At 41.1% G+C, this 21,507-nt stretch overlaps 1 protein-coding gene across 1 annotated transcript in view; it reads right to left on the reverse strand.

Moving 5' to 3' along the window:
- The window catches only part of ACAA1 (acetyl-CoA acyltransferase 1), a 353,926-nt gene that overhangs the window by 128,804 nt on the left and 203,615 nt on the right, over positions 1-21,507 (reverse strand). Inside the window, exon 10 of the mRNA XM_044067562.1 lies at positions 4,610-4,665. Coding sequence (XP_043923497.1) covers positions 4,610-4,665 — 56 coding nt within the window. The remainder of the gene's footprint in view (positions 1-4,609; positions 4,666-21,507) is intronic.

The following is a 21,507-nucleotide window of genomic DNA, read 5'->3' on the forward strand; positions in this document are numbered from 1 at the left end:
AGTCTCAAATTCTATCCCATTTAAGTTTTGCTCAGTCTGTTTGAATTGTTTCATCATCTCAAGTGCCGTATCAAAAATGACACATACTTGCTGCTTAGCAGGTTCAAAGGCTGCCCGCTGGTCATGCATACACTTTGCCTCATCCACTGTAACCCCTCCCATACATTTTATATATTCTTCAGTCTGATCAGGTTCTATAACTCCATTTGTATGTCCTATTTGGGACTCCACGATGCTTAAATTCAATTATTTTTCAGTTTTGATGGTCATTGGATAAGAAGAATCATGGTGACCCATTCCAGCTTCTCCTTCTTAAGACAAGAATGCCATCACACAGCCCATTTCTTACATCGCCAACCAAGAGAAATCACCTTCGTGTATTAGTTCACCAAAGTCTGTGTCAAATAAACTACTTCTATTCTACTATTTACAGGTTTTAATTTTTAGATAAATGACGTAACCCAAGGAAGCAACAAACTTCAACAACCATACTACAGAGGCCTCAGTGGAAACCTTTGTTTTTTTCTGCATGATCAGTTAACCTTCTTAATCTTATACTTAAAACAAATACAGTACAGAGTCGGTTATCCAAACGTCGATTATTCGAAACATCAATCATCCGAATGCACCCTTCCAAGGTTTTCTGGTAGGAAAAATCAAAATCTGAATATGTAAATATTTTACATATTAGTTTGTGCGCATTTTTTGCTCTTGTAGATACTCACTCGTGTGTGAAAAATATTCTTTATTCTCCACTGCAATCACTGAATGGTTCAAAAGTGTATTCCTTGCGTGCAGAAAAAGCAAGATTTTAGAATTTTTTTTTTATCTAGTTCAATGTATGTTTGATTATCCAAACTACCCTAGGTCCCAATTAGTTCAGATAATTGACGCTCTACTGTACCTTTTCTTTTGAAAACATTATTTGTCAAGAGAAACAGTTTTGGCTTTCAAACCCACTAGAATATATGCTAAAATTCATGAAAGATCACTTATAATATAAAACAGGTTTTGGTGTAAAAATGAACTCTTTTTACACAGAAATATTACACTCAATTAAAAATCTGAACATTTTGATTTCTTCAGCTACAAAGGTTCTTGTTTCTTCATTGCAGATTGCAATTCATAACAGTGTCAAACCAATGAATCTGTGATGTTCAGCAAAGTTTGTGTTATTCTGCCTTTTCTATCTGTCTCTTCAAATGCAACTGTGACAGTAAAATCTGTGTGAATTGCAAATCTAATCTTGTATCGTGCAATCAGTTTGATTAGATGTGGTAATACAGATTTGAACATTTCCATACCTGTAAGGTTACCACACAAACTTTTTCAAGCAATGCATGTCTGAAAGGTACACTATCACCACAATAGTTCAACATATTTAAAAAGGGCACTTGCACAGTAAGAAATTTTATTTGCAGTCAACTTTGTTCTTAGTTTACTCACATTTAATCAATTATCAGTGCTTTTTGCAACAAGATGCTTCTTGACAGAATTCTAATAAATGGATGCCGTTTTTACTAACTGAATATATTCAGCTGCAACTTCCACTCAGCAATCTTCATGCACAACCTTACAATTAACTAAAATACTGCAGGCAACTGTAACTTCTCTTGTTTTAAGAGTAGAAGGTGTGACTGTAAGAAAGAAAAATGTATTACACGAAGAGCAATATATACCAAAGAACAGAAATGTTTAAGATTTTCCTCATTTATTTTGGAAAAAGAAACCATGCAGTGCAAGTGGCTCAACGGCTAGCACACTCAACTTTGATGATGGAATGGCAGAAGGCTTGGGTTCTGTTCCCAGCACAGGTGCTTAGATTCATTTTCCCATTACTGGCATTGCAGTGTGGCATTCAGAGGTGCTACATTTCTGAGTGGGTTGCCCTCTGGATGAGACATTAAATGGAGAATCCAACCGTCTGAATTGGCTTTAGTTCTGGCAGGTGTAAAAAATCTCAAGGCACTTAAAAAGAATGGGAGAATTTCCCCGGTGCCCTGGCAAAATTTCTCCAAATCAGTATGGATACCACTTTGGGTCTCCTCTGAAGAGAGGCCACTGGCTTAGTGGAATTAATATGATCAACAATGGATGAACAAGTAAATAAATAAACAGAGTGATGAAGATGAAGCACAACATTTGGATGAAATAACAGCAATGGCAGGGGGTACAAGATCCAATTTACTTCAGTGTACTTGGAAACCATCTATCCATTTGTCCTTCTATCACACATCCGATACCTGCTTTATCTTATTCAAATTAGAAGAGAGCTTGAGTCTTTCCTGGCAAGCAATGGATACAAGGTAAAAAAAACAAATCCTAGATGGGATGCCAGTGAGTACTCAGAGACACAAACATCCGCACAAGCAAAATGCAAACACACCTACAATTTAAAGAGATTTAACAATTCCCCCATCAGCACATCTTTATGTGAAGGAATCAGATGCCCAAGTGAAATCCTTACTGATAAAGGTAGGCATGCTGCATCACACACACACACACACACACACACACACACACACACACACACACACACACACACACACACACACACACACACAGACAATCTCAGCCAAGAAATGAACAGGAGAATCAAATACCATGAGGCAGCAGTCAAGTCCTACACTACTGTGTCAACCACTAGTTACTATTTCTGTTCAACATATTTTATTCAAAAACAGTGGCATTTTATTTTAAAGGGCATAAAAAGAAAATAAAAAAAATGATAGCTGAAATGCCTACAACCCATACACATGAGCAAAATGTTAGAGATTAGGTAGTAAATAACAGAAAAAAAGAAAATTCTCATGTATTATAGATTGCCTGCAGTGTATTTTATGAGGAGGTGAAGATGTTCTTTGAATATACAATAGTAATGCATGTGCCAAAGCAGCAAAGTAGCACTACATAAATGAAAAGAGCTGCATTTCATAGTACTATAGGAATTAAACACAAACTTTAAAGAACAATAAAACCTTCAGTCTAATATTTATGCATATAAAGTAGAAGAATTAATAATCTTTGTTGCAACAATATTTTGTTGACCTTAGGATGTTCACTGACAGTGATTCATATTTAGGCAACATAAACATGGTGATAGCACTACATAATAAAAAAGGAAAAGGCTCTCTTGTCATATACTCTTGACAGATCAGATCTGTCAAGGTCGAATTGCCGGATATTGCTCTTGAACACATCAACAGAAGTAATTCTCCCCAGATTAAATGGAAGTTGTTCCACAGCTAAGGTAAACAGTGCTTGCGAGACCTGTCACCGGTTTTATTTTTTTTTTGTTTGTTTTTGGAACTTTAAGTCGATGCTGATCTTAAATGTCTCATTGAGAAACATCAATTCAGTAGAAATTGCCTGTATATGAGGATGAATGCAAGTCTTACTGGTTTGAAAATTATGTGAGTCCTTAATTTGTGCATCCTAGTTTCAATGCTGCTTCACAGTGCTGGGTACTTGGCAGCCCCAGGGGCAGCAAGTTAGCCATCCTACTGTAGTCGGGTCTAATTTAAGGTGACTAAACTTAGGTCAGCAAAAATTACTGACTGGTGTGGTCCTCCTGGGAGAAGTCCAATTCTGGCATATTATTTTTTTTTGGTACTAGGTATGACATGCCTTATAACACATCCAGTATCTGACACATATGCTTTACCACAGTGTGTACATGTTCCTGCAAACTTAGTCTGTGGTCAGTTGTTAAGCCTAAAAATTTCCACCTGGTTACTACTTTAATGGATTCCAAATTTCCTCTGACTAGCAATTCTGCAGTTTTGGTTTTGCTTACATAATTGGATTTAGTAACTATTTTTTATCATTCAAAATCAATTTAAGGTTTATAAGCCCATTCTTGCATGGACAAAACTTTCTCTAAGTTACTTCACAGTGTGAAGAACTTGGAGTCGTGACCCAGCAGGATGAAGTCATGTGCATATTGTATTACTGCTCTGTCTACAGTGTTGTTCACCATGTCACTGGTAAACAACAAGGAAAGTATTGTCCCCTGATAAGGAATCTCTGCAATTCCAGCTGTCACCCTTACAGGCAGTGTAACAACTTATTATCAGGAGACCGCTTCAGTACAATATGTAGCTATTTCTCTACAACACTGCATCATAACTCAGATGCATTCAAACATGGTTATAACTGCATAACGTACAGTATCAGACACCTTTAAGTAACGCAGAAATAAAGGAACATAGGAGTAATACTAGACAAGCAATCATGGAGGTCCTAAGATGCCTAGCCATATGCACTCTAAGACGAAGCACTTAAGTTCTTGCCACCAGAGACATATCACAGCTACTAAATGCCCTTTGTCAGCTGCAGTGATGATACATTCCATTAACTTAAGCAGTGGCCTTGTCAAACTAGGCTGAGTACTGAAGAATATGTGAAGTTCTGCTGGGCAGTGAATAATTTGTATAGCTATTCATGCTAGGTCCTTAGGCAGCAAATTTTGAAATGGGGATTAATACAGCTGGTATAAGAATTACACAAAGACCGTCATAACAGGCACTGCTCTGTTTTCAGAGCCATTAAACATTTGAATGTTAATCAGTGAATAATAAGTACTGTTCATTATGACATCTCTTCTTACCTGACTAGCAAAGGCTTCATTGATTTCAAATACATCAATGTCATCTGTAGTCAGCCCTGAAAAACAGAGGAAAAGGTCACACTAAGTTATATAAACATAACCAAGAATATGACAACTATTTCCGACAATTTAGAATTCCACAGCATTCCATGTTTTTTTGTGGTAGTATTTATACCTTACAGTACTGTCTATAAGAAGTACCGTCACTCACCAATAATAATTCTTGTACAGGTACATTGCTCAAAAGAAGACTGTGAAATGGCCATCACAACTGACTTCTCTAAAGCATTCCAGAGTTGGTTTGTAATTGATTGTGAACTGCCTGGTAAGAAAAGATTTATTTTTATCGATATTTTTATTTTTTATCCCTGCTTTTAACTATTTGTGGAAAGAAAGGGATAGCTTGTAGACAGAAAAAAATATTTTGATTTATATTTTGTTGTTTTACCTCTGTGTTTCAATGTTTGTTGTTAGTAAGGGATAGGTTCTGGACAAACAAACTCTAGCCATCCCAAGGGGCCCAGCCAGCTATAAATTCACACAGACTGTAGTCAGAAAACTCCAGAGCTTAAGTGATACAATCCTGTAATCATTTGTGATTTGTTGTGCAACTGCTTAGTAAAAGTAGATTTATTTTGATTTATATTTTATTTACCTCTGATTTTCACTGTTATTACAAGGTGCGAGTGTGAGTGATGGTGTAAAGGAAATCCAGCATTTTTAGTGTGACTGGCAGAACTTGTACAGTAGGTTAGGTGGTAACTTCATGAATTACTTCCCCTTGTATAAAGTAGTTTAGTGCACTTAATATTTAGTTCTATATTGTTTGTGTGCTTTTCTCGTGGACACTGACTTAACATTTCATTGAATTCAGTGGTAACTGATTTTGATTACTCTTTTAAGAATTCGTTAATTATTTTCAGATGAAAATGGATTCCTTAAATGAGAGTGCCATTAATGATTTGGTAAAGCACAAGTATCTTGTACAGTGTACTAAATGCTATGTATATTTAAAGGTAACACCTGACAACCTTGGTGACCTGTGTTTCTCATGCTGATAGTTGGATGGATGATTTGCTTACCATTACTAGTATTAGTAAATTGTATTTATCTATTTGTTTATTTGTCTTTGTTATCAGGAAAGTTTGAGTGGGTAATACTCATTTTCAGCAAAGACCCAGGGAGAAAAGTTCCATTTAGACTTACTAAATACTTGGTTGGCGATCAATGTTTTTACTGTAACAGACATTCTACGTAATACTCAGGTGGAGGTGTTACGATAGGGATTGTTATGAGGCTCATGTTCATTACATGTTCAGTGATAATTTATATTGTAGATTATGCAACTGTGACAATAAATACAACCCTGGAGCATATAACAATTCTTGCAGTGTAAAGACCACTAAAGACAAGTGCTGATCATCTACAGGAATTCATACAGTTCTTGCAAGAAACACGGGAGGGAAATATAATAGTGGATGGAGACTAAATTTACCAGAAACATACTGGAATAATATTGATACAACAACATTAGTAGGGAAATTATTTACAACATATATTCAGGAACAACTGGTTCAGACAGTAAAAAAGCCTACCAGGGAATGAAACATACTAGACAATGTTTGGTTTCTTAAGGAAATGACTGATGTTAAGTTGTCAATCTCGCCTTCATTCTTGCTTGATGGGTTCGGAGCCGATCCTCGGCTCCGACTCGGCACTTGCTTTAGCTCGAGAACTCCTTTTACCAGCTTGAGGCAGCCCCATATCCCATGATGCAAGGCGGTAAGTACCCAGATCTCGTTTGCCGCTTTGCTTAGGAGGTCTTCTTTTTACCAGCTCCTGGTAAGTTGTTCACATTTGTGATTTTCAAGCCCCTTTTTAGTCTAAAACTAATTTATTGATAGTTTAAGTTTATTTTTCTACCCTTTCTGACAGAAATTCCCTGTCTCCTTTAATTTTTTGTTAGTCAATTTTTTCCCTATCCCATCCCCCCCTGTTAGGGTGTGTGTGTTGGTTTTTTATAGAATACCTCTTGGTATTTTGTTTAATTTAATTTTGACTGGTGTGTCTGTGTGTTGTGTTTTCGGCACCATGTCAAAGGAGAGGGTCTCAGGTTTTAAGAAGTGTGACTCGTGCTGTCAGAAGATGTCTCTGACAGACGGTCACACTTCTTGCCTGTATTGTCTGGGCCCTCTTCACCTGCAGGACTCCTGTGCTATTTGTCACTCCTTCAGCCAGAGAGTCCTGCAGGAGAGACGTAATAAGTTGATTCTTAGGGGCCTTCTTAAGCCGGAGGGCTCTCCGGCTAAGTCGGCTCCACCAAAATCAACAAAACCTGCCAAGGCCCAGGCTTCTGTATCTAAGCCTGCGGCCTCGGCTCCGACCGTACTGAGTCGAGATCGGCTCCGGCTGGAGCCGATTCTGGCTTCAAAGCTTCGGCACCGATGGCTATCGGTGCGAATCTGTATTGTCACCGATGTCGGCTCCGATCGGTTCCGACACCCATGTGGCACAGGCATCGGTGTCGGCTCCGATCGGCTCCGACACCGTTACTTTGGTGGCTGTATCGGCTCCGGCTGGATCCGATACATCGAGGCGTTCTGACGGCTCCGAAGTCGGCTCCGACAGGATCTATAGTATCGGCTCCGATGGCTCATTCCAGGAAGAGGTCGAGGTCTCCTTCCTTGGAGCCGATACTTTCGGCTCGGCTTCACCTCTTCTATCGAACGGAGCCATCGGAGCCGATCTTCAAGGTCATCCAGGTTGTCAGATCATGACCTAGAGAGAGTGGTCAGTAGATTACTCAAGTCACAGGTACTGGCCCAAATGTTACACAGTCCGTCTCAGCAGGCGACTGTTGGTCCACACCCCGTTACAGTTCCTCCTTCAACTCTACCCCAGAGCTTGGAGTTGGAGTCTTCGGGCATGGTTACTGCTACGGCTGGAGGGCGGATACCCCTTCTGTTCCTTCAGCCTCTACTCTTATCTCCTCTTCCTTAGAGGGATTCGGTGGTCGGGCTTCCATGGTCTCCTCCGAGGGTGAGTGGCATCGGACCCTTGTCCGAGCCCGCTCTTCCCTTGGAGCCTCGGCCTTGGTGAGCTCGGCTCCGACATCTGCCTCGGAGACTTCCCTTCGGTGGTCCCTGGGTTCCTAGCTCTTGGAGCGGGTTCTCTCGGACCTGCCTGGGAGGGAGCATTCGAGTTGATGAAGAGTGTACTGGCCACTGGTATCAGTCAGCAGTCTGTTCTCGTAGCTCCTCCCTCTGTAGTACCTGTTGACATCTCTGCCACTTCTCTTGCTACAGGACCCAGAGATCCTCCGCCTCAGGTTTCCCCATTGGGAATTTCCCCTCTTCCGAGGATTCTCCTGCTGTTTCGAGAGATCCTCCTAGGAAGAGTACTTGGAAGAGACAGCATGTAGACTCCCCGAGTCTGTCACTTGGATACTGACTTTGATGAGTCAGAGGGATCCCCTAGATCCCCTCTGAGGATGTCTCCTTCTCAGACATCCTAGAACTTCTGAAACAGAGGGAAACTGGCCCACCAACAATCCCTCTGAGGATGAGTCAGTATACCTAGAGGCGTTTGGATCTCAGCCCTCCACCTCCTGGGTGTCTCCGCCTTTCGACCCCTTATGCAGGTTATTGCACGAAAGGCGTGGACAGCTCCTGACTCTGTAGAGCCAGTCCCTAGGAGGCCTTCTAAATTTATCACTGCCCCTAGTGACAAACAATTCCTTACCAAGGGTGTCCCGCTGATGCCATGGTGGTGGCTGCGGCCACCAAAAGGAACTTGCAGATCCTTCCGTGCCCGTCCATCCTCCTAATAAGGACTCTAGGACCATGGATAGATGCAGTAGCGGATGTTTTCCTCAGCGACCTTTGTTATGCGTCGCTGAATTACCTATGTCACTTCACCAGACTCCAAAGAGATATCCTGAAGGAGCTGGGAGAAGTAGTTCAGGATCCTACAGCTGCAGGGCTCAAGAAAGATTGCTTCGCAGCTAGGAACCCTCAATTCCGTTGTTAACTCCTCCATGCGGCTAATATCTTATGCTGCGGATGGAGCGAGTAGAGCCGCAGGCACAGGTGTGGCTCTTAGGCGCCAAGCCTGGATGCGGCTATGTGATTTTGCGGATCCCTTTAAGGCGTCCTTCACAAATTCTCCCTTTGATGGGTCAGCTTTGTTTGGCCCTCAGGTGAAGGAAACCTTGACCAGGTGCGAGCAGGACGGCAAGACTCTTTCTGCTGTTGGAGTCCGTTTTTCCACCCCTTCTAGGCCTTATCCCAAAGGACAGATGTGGTTCCGTAAATCCCAAGGAGTCACGCCGGATTCACGTGGTCAGTTTACCCCTAGAGGCAGAGGGGTAACAATAACAGACGCCGCTCTAGAGGCAGAGGGGGTCCGAAGAACCAGGGAAACAGGGAGCCTCTCTCTGACAAGCCCTTTCAGCATCCCTGAGGTGTTGCCCGGCTGTCCCTCCTTGGAGGCAGTCGGGGGAAGATTATCACTGTACCCAGAAGCCTGGCTTTCCCTCACTCAAGACAGATGGGTACAGTCGATCATATCCAAGGGTTACATAATTCCTTTCGAGGAAAGTTCTTTCCCCTCAAATTCCCTTCCAGATGTACCACCCGGTCTAAGGGACATTGCAGAGTTAGAAATCGCAAAACTACTGCAAAAAAGAGCCATTCAGCCAGTTACAATAGACCATTCAGAGCCCGGAATCTACTCAAGGTTCTTTTTGGTCCCCAAAAAGACGGGAGACTGGAGACCAATATTGGATCTCAGCAGACTCAACAAGTCTGTCAAGAAGACAAGATTCCGAATGGTCACTCTTCAGTCAATTCTGCCCTTCTTACAGAAGGACAACTGGATGTGCTCAATAGATCTTCAGGATGCGTACTATCACATCAAAATTCACAGACGCTCCAGGAGATTTCTCCGCTTCCGGCTGGGGTCCAGTCACTTCCAGTTCAGAGCCCTACCCTTTGGTCTCACTACAGCCCCCAGAGTGTTCACCAAATGCATGGCAGTGGTTACGGCTCACCTGAGACGTCAAGGATTCCAGGTGTTTCCGTATCTCGACGACTGGCTCCTGTCAGCCACCACCAGGCATCAGCTTATACAAGCCAGGGATTACACAATAGGCCTTTGTTCTCATTTGGGCATCTCAATCAACTTCGAAAAGTCATCCTTATCGCCCTGCCAGTCTATTACCTTCATAGGCGCAAACTTAAACACTGTTCGGATGTCAGCTACCCTTACAGAACAAAGAGTTTCAGACATTCAGACTCATGTCAGGATCATTCTGGCCAGCAAGAAAATACAGGCCAGAATGGTTCTGAAGGTATTAGGTCTCATGGCTGCGGCCATTACACTTCTTCCCCTGGCTCGATTCTACATGCGCCTTCTTCAATGGATGCTGTTCACACAGTGGTCATACCAGCAGCTTCCAATGCGTCACCAGATTCTGGTGACACAAACATGCAAAGAACATCTTGCTTGGTGGATCACATCGTCTCAGGTTCACCAAGGCAGGTGCTTTGTACCTCCGTCCCCGACAGCCACTGTCACCACGGATGCCTCCCTGATCGGGTGGGGGGGTCATTATCAGGGCAGGATGGTTCATGGGACGTGGCAACCGTTCGAGTACCATCTGCACATAAATGTCCTGGAGATGAGAGCAGTGCTTTTAACGTTGCAAGCCCTCAACGACTTTCTTCCCGTAGGGACAATTGCAGTCCACACAGACAACATGTCTGTAGTTTGGTATATCAACAAACAGGGCGGAACCAAGTCCTAGCCCTTGTGTCGAGAAGCGCTCAGACTTTGGCAATGGGCGATCTCCTCTCATCGGTTTCTGGTAGCAACGCATATCCCTGGGAAAACCAACATTACAGCGGACAGATTGAGCAGAGCTATCCTCATGCCTCACGAGTGGTCTCTCAAGCAATCTATAGCGGAAGAGATTTTTCTGGAATGGGGTCGTCCATGTTGCGATCATTTTGCTACTCCCCAAAACAGCAAATGTCCAGACTTCTTCAGCCTCTTCCCTCTATCAGGCCATCCCCCCAGAGACGCTCTGACCCAGGATTGGCCCCAGGGACTTCTTTATGCCTTCCCTCCATTTCCTCTGATCCCTCAGGTGATCCAGAAAGCTACCGTTTTGAGAGCCAAATTGATTCTCATTGCCCCTTATTGGCCTCGACAAGTTTGGTTCCCGTTCCTCCATCATCACCTTTTGGTGCAGCCGTGGCATCTGGACCCAGTGCCAGATCTACTGATTCACCAATCCGGTCAGCTGCACCGGTCAATCCCCTCTCTCAACCTCACAGCATGGTTGCTCCACTTCCTTCCTTAGCCAGGCTTCCTTTGATCTCTAACCCAGTTAGAGACATCATAGTAGCTTCACTAAAATCCTCTACCAGGAGGATTTACACAAGCAAATGGAAGCGTTTCTCTTATTGGGCTAAGGCCCAAAATATTGATCCTTTTACTGCCCCTGTTCAGGCAGTTCTGGACTTCTTAGCAGAGATTTTTCATGCAGGCTCTTCTTCTTCAACAGTCAGAGTTCAATTGGCTGCTATTTCTAATTTTCATGTCGGGATAGCAGATCATAATATTATGTCCCATAGGCTCTGCAGGGCCTTCTTGAAAGGAATTTTCCTACTAAAGCCTCCAATCAGGAATCCTCCTCCTCAGTGGGATCTAAATTTAGTGCTGACATCCTTGATTCTTCCCCCCTTCGAGCCAGCTGTTTCTTGTTCCCTGAAATATCTTTCTTGGAAAACTTTATTCCTAGTGGCTATTACATCTGCCAGGAGGGTGTCTGAACTTCATGCTCTTTCGGTTCGACCCCCCCTATTTGATTTTCACAAAGACAGAGTATCTTTGAGAACTAATCCATCCTTTTTACCTAAAGTCGCTTCAAAGAACAATCTGAATCAATCCATTGATCTCCTGTATTTTTCCTAACTATTCAGATAGAGCTGAACAAAAGCTACATTATCTTGACGTCCACCGTCAACTTAGATATTATTTGGATAGAACAAAAAAAGTTAGAAAATCTGATCAACTTTTTGTTTCTTATGCGGATAATAAAAAAGGCCTTCCTGTTTCTAAAGTGACTTTGTCCAGATGGCTTTCTTCGGTCATCACTGAAATTTATACGCTCAGGGGAAAACAGCTGTGCTCAAAACCTAAAGCACATTCAACTAGGAGTTTAGCTACTTCTACAGCTTTTCAAGCTAGACTTCCTTTGGACACTATTTGTGCGGCGGCCACTTGGGCCACTCCTCACACTTTTGTTTCCCATTACAAATTGGACTTGGCCTCCAGGGACAGAGCCAGTTTTGGCTCTACAGTCCTCAAGAGTTTGTTCCATTGAGCCACCCAGGATAGAGGTGCTAGGGGCGGTCCCATCAAGCAAGAATGAAGGCGAGATTGACAACTTAACATTAAGAAGTTATGTACCTACCATAACGTTCCATGTTAGTTGTCTTCTCGCCTTCTTTCTTGCGACCCTCCCTCCTTCCCCCTGGCCTGGACAGACCTTGTATAAGAAACTATTATACTAAGGACCATTCAGACCTGGTCCTTTTTCCATCCGTAAGTTTCTTCTTCCTTTGGGAAGTATTTTTTGCTTGGTGTTATTGCCCTTTGTGAACAAACGAGATCTGGGTACTTACCGCCTTGCATCATGGGATATGGGGCTGCCTCGAGCTGGTAAAAGGAGTTCTCGAGCTAAAGCAAGTGCCGAGTCGGAGCCGAGGATCGGCTCCGAACCCATCAAGCAAGAAAGAAGGCGAGAGAAGACAACTAACATGGAACGTTATGGTAGGTACATAACTTCTTATTACTGCATGTTCATGGATTCATAGGTTCGTGGATTACTACTAGGCTAATTTTAAGCCTAGTCAATTATCCCATGTGAGAATCAAACTCTGCACCTTATGTCTGGAAGGCAAACACATCAACCACTATGTCATGATGTGATGTGACCATGGGGTTATAAAGGTTACACTGCTACTAGATAATTCTGCCAAACCGGAATCTAAATCAATACACTAAAGATACTTTATGGAAGCAAAACAGGCACTGTGTAAAACTAATTGGAGTAATGTGTTCAGTGGAAAAGGCAGAAAGAAAGAGAAATTGTTTGACTGCAACAAAATCAAAAAAATGACTAACATCAGGATCGAGCCACACAAGGTCAATTATATCTTGGCCTTGTGTGGCTTGATCCTGATGTAGGCAAACAAGGTCAAGACGATACAGTTTCATAAGAGCAAGACACTTGATTACGGTAAAAAACAAAAATATATGAAATGGAAAAGAGGGATTTCCATTATGGCGCTATGCTAATGGCAGACATTTCTGCAGATCAGCATATCAAGATATCAAAAGTTTGCATTAGCCCTGGCTAACTCTGACTTGGTGTTAGCAGGAATTTTAGTTTACGGTTTTACAAGGTGAATGAGTCAGAAAGTTAAGAAAAGACTTTGGCAACTGATAAGGAATGTAGAGGAAGCAATGGGCACATGAACGACTGAGAAGGCTGTGACCAAGCAGGTCACGTTGGAAGCGACAGGGAAGGCGATTAAAGAAGTGAAAAAAAAAAACTTAATGGAAAACCTAGTGGTGCAAGATAAGAAAATCTTGCAGGTATTCAATGGACTTGAACATACTGAAGTACAGCAGGATTTACTGGATGAAAATAAACCATCAAAAAACAGGGCTGAATTGGCTGACGCTAGACTGGATTGCCTATAAATGAAAACCAATTCCTTAGAGACCAGGGCAATATGCAAGAATATAGAGATCAGTGGAGTTCCTGACAGATTTGAGGGGTCAGATTGTGAGAAAGCTATAAGAGAACTGTTAGCAAAAAGGAATCAGAGTCCTCTGGAAAAGGGTTTGGTGGAGTATGAACATAGAACCACACACGCCTTAGTTTACAGGATGGCAAGTAGCATCCTGACTGATTATTATCAGGGGCTCTAAACATATCAGTTAAGTGAGCGATTGTTAACAGCATTATGGCAGATGGGAAAGATCTTGAAGATTGGTGAGGACAGGATTTTGTGGACTATGACTTTCCATATCAGATGAGGCACATGTCAGCATCTGGATCACAACATAAGGACCTGGGCTATTTTTTACTTTTCAGATGGCAACAGAAAGTCAGAAAAAAGTGGAAATATTAACACAAGCTGGAACAAGTCAAAAGGACAGATGGCAGTGACACGCATGGATGATAACAATAGACTATGGATTATTTAGATTGAAGGTGCTGCAAAATTGTTGATCTCATTTCTGACAGTTTCTCATCTTGATTTTAGAAACGGACAGCACCTATTAATGACTGTTTGACTCTTGTAAATAGACTACTTTTTACCTTGGGATTTACAGTTATGAAAACATGACTTATTTTTATTGAGGCTATTTAAAAGCAATGGGTTTATAAATGTATCTGTATTTGAAGTGGATACACTGAAGGTGAAGGGTAGTGAGATTAGCTTCCTTGTAATAGAGGAAGGGGCATACACAGGTACAAGGTTCTTAGTCTTTTTTCTGTACTATTTTTTTTTTTCTCTTCATCTCCTACAATAAAGTTACATCAATTTGAAAGACAGTCTAAGTTGGGAAGGGGAGCATGATGTCCAAAGCAAGAAAATGTAGTTGGTCAATATAACCGTGTATATATTGATTGAAACTTAAACCAGAAGAGATTATGAAACTACACGGGGATGCGGAAAGTGTAAACATGCACCGTAATAGCTAAATATGTTGCAAAATGGCAGGCAGAGAGGGATGCCAAGAAGGAAGGAGAATGGGAAGACAATAGTTCTAGTTCAACTAATATTAGCCACTTTTTTTCTACCAAACTGGTTTTTAAAGTTTATTGCTTTGTTATCTATTTTGATTAGTAAGGAATTGGGGGTGTAAAGTGGAGTGGAGGTATACAACAGATAAGTAGTAACAGAGGGATTACATGGCAATAAAGGAGATGACCTTAGTACTAAATGTCAATCGAATGACAAGGTAGATGTTTGTTAGATGATGGAGAGGAAGTTTGGCACTTGGCCTTGCATATGATTTAATAGTGCTGGAATATATGACGGGTTTTGATGGTGGGGCAAGGTATTCTTGAAGCAAAAGAGTTATACATATTCTATACAAGGAGTGATACAGTGACAATGTGAGCATCTGTATCACTGAAGGCAGTTTAATGCCAGAGTTAATTAAGTTAGTCAAGGATTTGACTATGATTAATTCTATCATGTATGAGGTTGATTGCAAACGGAAAGCTGGTGTCTATACCCTTGTTAACATATAACCATAATATACAGGATATCCTGGAGGATACCACTACTGCCCATGTAGACCAGACAACAACATCCAATATGGACAAGGGAGGTATAAACATACAAGATAAAACAACGGTTATTATCAAGCACAGCACAATATACACAATGATATATCATATATTAGACAAATTATACATAAAAATTGGAGCATTATAAAAAAAAATCACCCAGAAGTAGGAATGGTTCTGGGTAATAACCCTTATATTATATACAAAAGGGAAAAATGCATAAAAAATATATTAAAGAATCATAGTAAATATAATAAAATTCATGAGAATTCTAAAAAGCATAGATTAAGAAGCTGCACATACTGTAAATATATTTACATATGAATGCGATACATTATCAGTCAATTATATGATGATTAAAGTAAAAGGAAAATAGCTGGAACACCACTTATGCCAATACTGCCCAACATATTATATAGGAAAAACTGACTGAAATCTTAAGGATAGGACTTATGAGCATATATATTAAATTAATATAAAAAAGTACCAATGCTTTATATAAGCATATTTCCAACAATCCTAGGCATGGATTTTTATTTGCTACTACAGAAAAAAATCAACATAAGAAGATACAATTGGAATATTGAGAATTATGGTGGCAGATCAAACTGAACGCTGTAGTATCACCAGAGTTAAATGGCATGTTGTCAATTAGCAGCTTACTAAAATTAAAATCATATTGTAGCTAGAAGACATTACTATGTTATTTTAATACCCATGATGATTTTAATAAACTACATTCTATTAATTACTTTAATTAGATTTTAAATATATACAAGTATCAACTAAATTTAGTCACGTGAATAAAAACGTGATTGCAACATGGCTATTTTTTGATGAAGTCCGGATAATAAAGGAGGAAAGCACTGACATTTGAAATTCCTTGGCTTCATTACTACTCAGTTGGTTTGACTTCTCATTTGCAGCTAAGAAGAGAGGGCTATGAGACAGTATCAAGTGTTGCCTGTGAGGGGAAGAAATAGAAAGAAACAGTTATACTTAAAAATGTGTGCTATGAAGAGTTAAAAAATACAAGATAAGTGAGGGAGGTTTGCCAGTATTAAAGGAATAACTGAGGTGTTTACAGTAACTGAACATATTCCTCCAAAAGCACTGATTAAGGAAATGAAAGCTATATTGGAAAAACAGTGACATTTCAAGAAGGGCTGAGTATATGTTTAAGGGACTGGAAAACTATAGTAAAACAGATAAAGTGTGGGAGGGTGCAAGAATATGCACATTGACTAAAGAATGGAAATTCTTGAAATAGTGTTTACGTTCAGTAGGTTGGATGAAAGAGACAGAAGTAGAGGCAGGATTTTGTTATGGCAGCAACTACACATTTTACTCTGCTAGACATAAAATGTGGTCACCGATAGACAAACGTTTATAACTAAAGAGCATCAAACTTAGGTTAAAGAAGTGAAAATGAAACTGGTAACACCTATTGGGGATTAAGGTGAAAGGGCCAATAAGAAGAAATGGAGCCGGAACGACGCTGTAGGCTCCCAATGCACTTATCAGAGAAGAACCACAGAAGGATAATAAAGCAGAGTAGTGCAATACTGGAGGAACACACCCTACATACAGCGGAGGAATGGGAGGAAAATCAGCAGAAAATTACTGAAACTGAGATAGAAAACAAAAAAAAGAAAACAGGTAAAATAAGCAAACAGGGAAGAACTGATAAACTTTTTAGAACAGAAGTTAGGGATGGGCACAGAGTAAGATAGAGAAAACGAGATTAGAAGGAGAATCCAAAGATGGAAAGCTATGGAATGGAAAAATTTCAGTGAAGAGATTATATTCTAAAACATCCTCTAAAGTTATAAACGCTCTGGTAATGAGACTATGGCAACAAGAGACTGACAGAGGGGTGTAAGAGTTAAGAGATGGAATAAGAATTCCAAAGAAGGTAAGATTATGGGAGATTTTGGAGACATTTATGGATTGGCATCTATATTATATTATCGTACAAAGAAAATAGCGAATGCTATTTCATCGTACCGATAATATCTAAACAACAAAATATCGAACAAATGGGACAACAAATTTTTTCCCCAAGGAAAAAATTCACTGCTCCGTAAAAAAAAAACAAAAACAAAAAAAAACACAAATTTAAATAGAATTACTATATTTACATTATTTAAATAATTTAAATTCGCTATTTAGTCCATACGATACTGTCATATAGACCCATGGATTGTTATCAGGAGATACATAGGGCAACAAGTGTAGACATGGAAGCACTAAAAGGAAGAGAAGAGATGGAAAGTGTCCGGAAATGAGGACAATAAGACATTGGGAAAGCAAATGTTGACTAACAGGATAAAGCAAGAAGAGATTGCAAGGTCAAAGGAAAAGATGGCAAAAGAGAAATGACCAGGTAGTGATGGATTCGTGAGACGAATTTTGGGAGGTACATGGAGAGGAAGTGACTGGAAAGTGGTTATAGCTATTTAAACAAAATACAGGAAGGTGGTCAAGTTCCAGGATCATGTAAGAAAGGTTAAAGAGGAAGAAGGTCCACAGATCAAGATTGGTCTTGAACCACAATTACAAATGCTTTATGATAATACAGGCAGAGAGACTGGGGGTAATAGTGAAACTAATACATACAGGCCAAACAGTTTTTTGTGGGAGGTAGGAGAACTACAGACAGTCTAATAAGGACTTTGCTAATAATGCAGAAAGCTCAGGTAACACATAGTGAAGTAGCATTAATATCACTGGATGCAGAAAAAGCATAGAGTTGACAGGGTTAACTGTTTTTATGAAACACATCTACAAAGATGGATAAGCATGAAGGATAAAGATGATAGAACACATATCATAATGCATGGACAAAAGCTAAAATAAGGGCAAAGCTGTCAACTGAGCGGAGGGTAGAAAGAGGAACTAGGCAATGATGTCCCCTCTCTCTGCTCCTGTTTACATAGAACCTTTGGAAGACTTGAAACAGAGAAGCGGTGCAAGTTACTATGACAGACGAGGGAGAAGAGGAAAAAGGTATCCTTATATGCAGAGGACGTCCTTCTTATCTTATCTAGGCATAGAGAGGACATCAAGTTAAGGAGGCAACATTGCAGTAATACTACTGCAACGTTGCCTCCTTTGCATTGTTTATGACCCTTGGAGAGTTGTGTGTCGCTATAATTTATTTTCTTCACTGGGGTCATTTTACTTGAGCTTACATTCTAATTTGTGTGTTAGGACATCAAGTTACTTTGGGGCTTAATTCATAGGCTTGCTAGAGCCTCAGGGTATAAGGTAAATCAAGACAAAATTTAGGTGTTGATTATTAATAGGAAAGTGAAACTAAAAGAAGTGGATAATCTTCAGAAGATCATAAAAGAGAAACTAAAATATTTAGGGATAACTTTAAGAGATACAGAGAAGGGACAAAGAAAGGCACCTACAAAGACATTTTTAAGAAGGCTAAAGCTTAATTGGCAAGGAAGTGAAGACAAATTGATAAACTGTGTAAAAAAGAACAAACTGGTTCTAGATTCTAAAATATATTCTGAAGCACAACAGATTACATATACATTTACAAAATCGTATGCAAGACAGTTTGGCTTCACAAAGTGGGTGATAAATTGTACTAGTGACATCCACGTTCAGGCACTAAATTTAAATTAGATAATATAGAAAAAGAACTACACAAAGTGGAGCCAGGTAAATAACGGGGGAAAAGGAATTCATAATTAAAACCTGAGAACACTTCAGCATGAACTTACAGCACCATTATACCTGTTATTCACTAGGTTATGTTAAGTATGAGGAGATTCCTCAAGATTGGAGACATGCATTTGTTAAACCTATATAGGTTCATAGGTAGGTACTAGGCTATTGGCCCTACAGCCTATATAAGCCTAGTCAAAAAGGTACCCTGGCATTCAGCACCCAAGAAAATTATTTTCCTGTGCCTCAGTCGAGCAGAGCCACAGAGGTGATCCCCGGGGTGAATTTCCTACTTCCCATCCAATCATCAAGATTTTTCTTGAAGAGTGCTAATGAGGAGTTTTGTTCGATATAGACAGGTAGTTTGTTCCAGAGTACAGGAAGTCTCTGGGACAGGAATCTATCCCTCCAACATGTTCTGTTTATTGCAGCGACAAGGTTTACATCCCTAGAGCGTGTAGCTCGGAGGGATTGGGATTTCTTTAAGTGGAGCATGTCCAACAGCTCTGGGTTTGCCATAGCTTTGTATGTCAGGCAGAGATCGCCTCTGAGAAGGCGATATGCGAAGGAGTAAAGCTGGAGTTTTTTGAGACGGTCTGCGTAGGGCATCTGTTTGAGGCCGGTAATCCTCTTTGTGAGGTATTTCTGCAACCTTTCCAGTTGTTGTAGAGGTCTTATGAGGTACATACCAAAAGAGGCGTTGTACTCTATAATGGGTCTAATGAGTGACGAGTAGAGGGAAACAATGACCTCTTTTTTTCCTGGATGAGAAACCTTTTGAGATGAGGTGTGCCATGTAGAAGGATTTCCTGACTACTGTGGCGATGTGATTATCAAAGGAGAGACTACTGTCCACCTATGTCCTAAGGTCTCCTATCACACTTTTGGTGTTAAGTAGACCACCTATGTGGTAGCTCATGGGTATAGAGCTTTTACCAAAGGTGATGACAATACACTTTTTGGCATTGAGCTTGAGGCCATGGCTTTGACACCAGGCATCTGTCTCCATGAGGCCCTTTTGTAGGATGTCCACATCATTAGGAGTTTCGATTACGGCTCCTAGTTTGCAGTCATCTGCGAACTTCATTAGCCAAAGACCTTTTGTGTTAGCCTGTACTGCAGAAAAGTAGATACCAAACAGGAGTGGACCCAGGACTGAACTCTGTGGTACTCCACTTGTCACTGGTCTGAAGTCGGATTTGGAGTCTGCTACTTTCACAGTGTGGGTTCTGTCAGTGAGCCAGTTGGCAACCCATCTTGCGACATAGGGATTTATATCTAGTTTAGTGAGTTTATCTATGATTCCAGAGTGGGGGATGGTGTCAAAAGCCTTGATGAGATCTAGATAGGCTGTGTGAACCACCTTACCCTAGTCTACGGCTTTGGTGACTGCTTCAAAGAAGTCCAACAGGTTTCAGAGACATCATCTGCCTTTTACAAACCCGAACTGGGTGGGGTCCAGAGTTTGGAGATTACCAATGTGTTTGTGTATAAGATCCAGGATGTTCAATGGCCTTGCAGACCGGGCTTGTTAGACTAATGGGGCGGTAGTTCCCCCTTTGTGGAGTGGGATAACTGTCACTGTGCGCCATTCAGTGGGCACAAAGCCTAAGGTGAGGCTATGATTGAACATGGTGCTTAGGTGGGGTGCCAGTTCATTCTGCAGTTCATGTAGAACACAGCCTGGGATGTTGTCAGTTCCCATGGATGCTGTGTTCTTGGCTTTGGAGAGTGTGGTTTTTACCTGTGTAGCCATGATTACAGGAACTTTGCATTCTTCCGGTACAGAGAAGGGCCCTTTAGGGGGTGAGAGGAGAGTAAAGTTAGCACTGAACCCATCTGCCAGGATGTTGGCAATATCAGTTGGTTCTGTATATTTACTGCCATTGTCCTGCAACTCAGAGCCGATCTGAGTGTTGCCATTGAGATTATTGACATAGCTATAGAACGCTTTGTGGTTGTCTTTAAAATCAGTGGCGATTTTGTTTTCGTAACTAGCTTTGCAGGATTTTATGAGGGATGTCAGCTTCTTGCTGAGGCTGACCAGGGAGTTCCTCCAATCATGGGATTTTTTTGCAACAGTTTCTTTCTTCTGTTGTACAGTTTGTTTATGGCAGGAGACCACCAGATTGGCTTCCTTTTTTTGGAGGATAGCATCTTTGTTTTGTTAGGGATAGCACGATCCATGCAATCATGTAAGTGCTTATAAAGTGCATTTGTGTAGTATTCAGCAGTCGTACCTCTATTGTCAGTTTGTATGGGTGTCGTGAAGTTTGCCACTTCTGTCTTAAGAAGTGTGAAGTTGACTTTGGAGAATTTTTTTTACGGTGGTTTCACTAATGGGGGGTGGGGGCGGGATGTGGATGTCTAGGAAAATTAGCTTGTGGTCGGATCTGACCAACGAGGATTTGACCTCTGGTGTGGAACACCTGTCGCCCATGTTGGTAATGACCGGGTCTAGAATATTGTTGACCTGGTGGGGGTGTGGATAAGTTGATCCAAGGCATTGGAATTTATGAATTCCAGAAAACGTTGAGCAAAAGAGTTGGTACACGAGTAGTTTTCCCAGTTAATGGTGGGGTAGTAGAAATCACCCATTATTAGGGTGTTGGGTTGTACCCTAATATTTTCCAGTGCATCAAGAAATGAGGAGTGGGAATCCTGGGGCATGGTGGGGGATCTGTTAGCAAGTTACAATTTGGATTGCGGTCTTGCCCAGAGTTAGTTGCACTTGGATAATCTCGGATGCATTATGCTGAGCAACTAGCCTGGAGGTGTGGATATCTTTAATGAATACGGATACGCCTCGGCCTTTAGTGCTTCGGTCCAGGTT

The sequence above is a fragment of the Protopterus annectens genome, chromosome 3.part1 (genome assembly GCF_019279795.1).
Source record: "Protopterus annectens isolate FY-2018-M chromosome 3.part1, PAN1.0, whole genome shotgun sequence".
In the NCBI taxonomy this organism is placed as follows: domain Eukaryota; kingdom Metazoa; phylum Chordata; order Ceratodontiformes; family Protopteridae; genus Protopterus; species Protopterus annectens.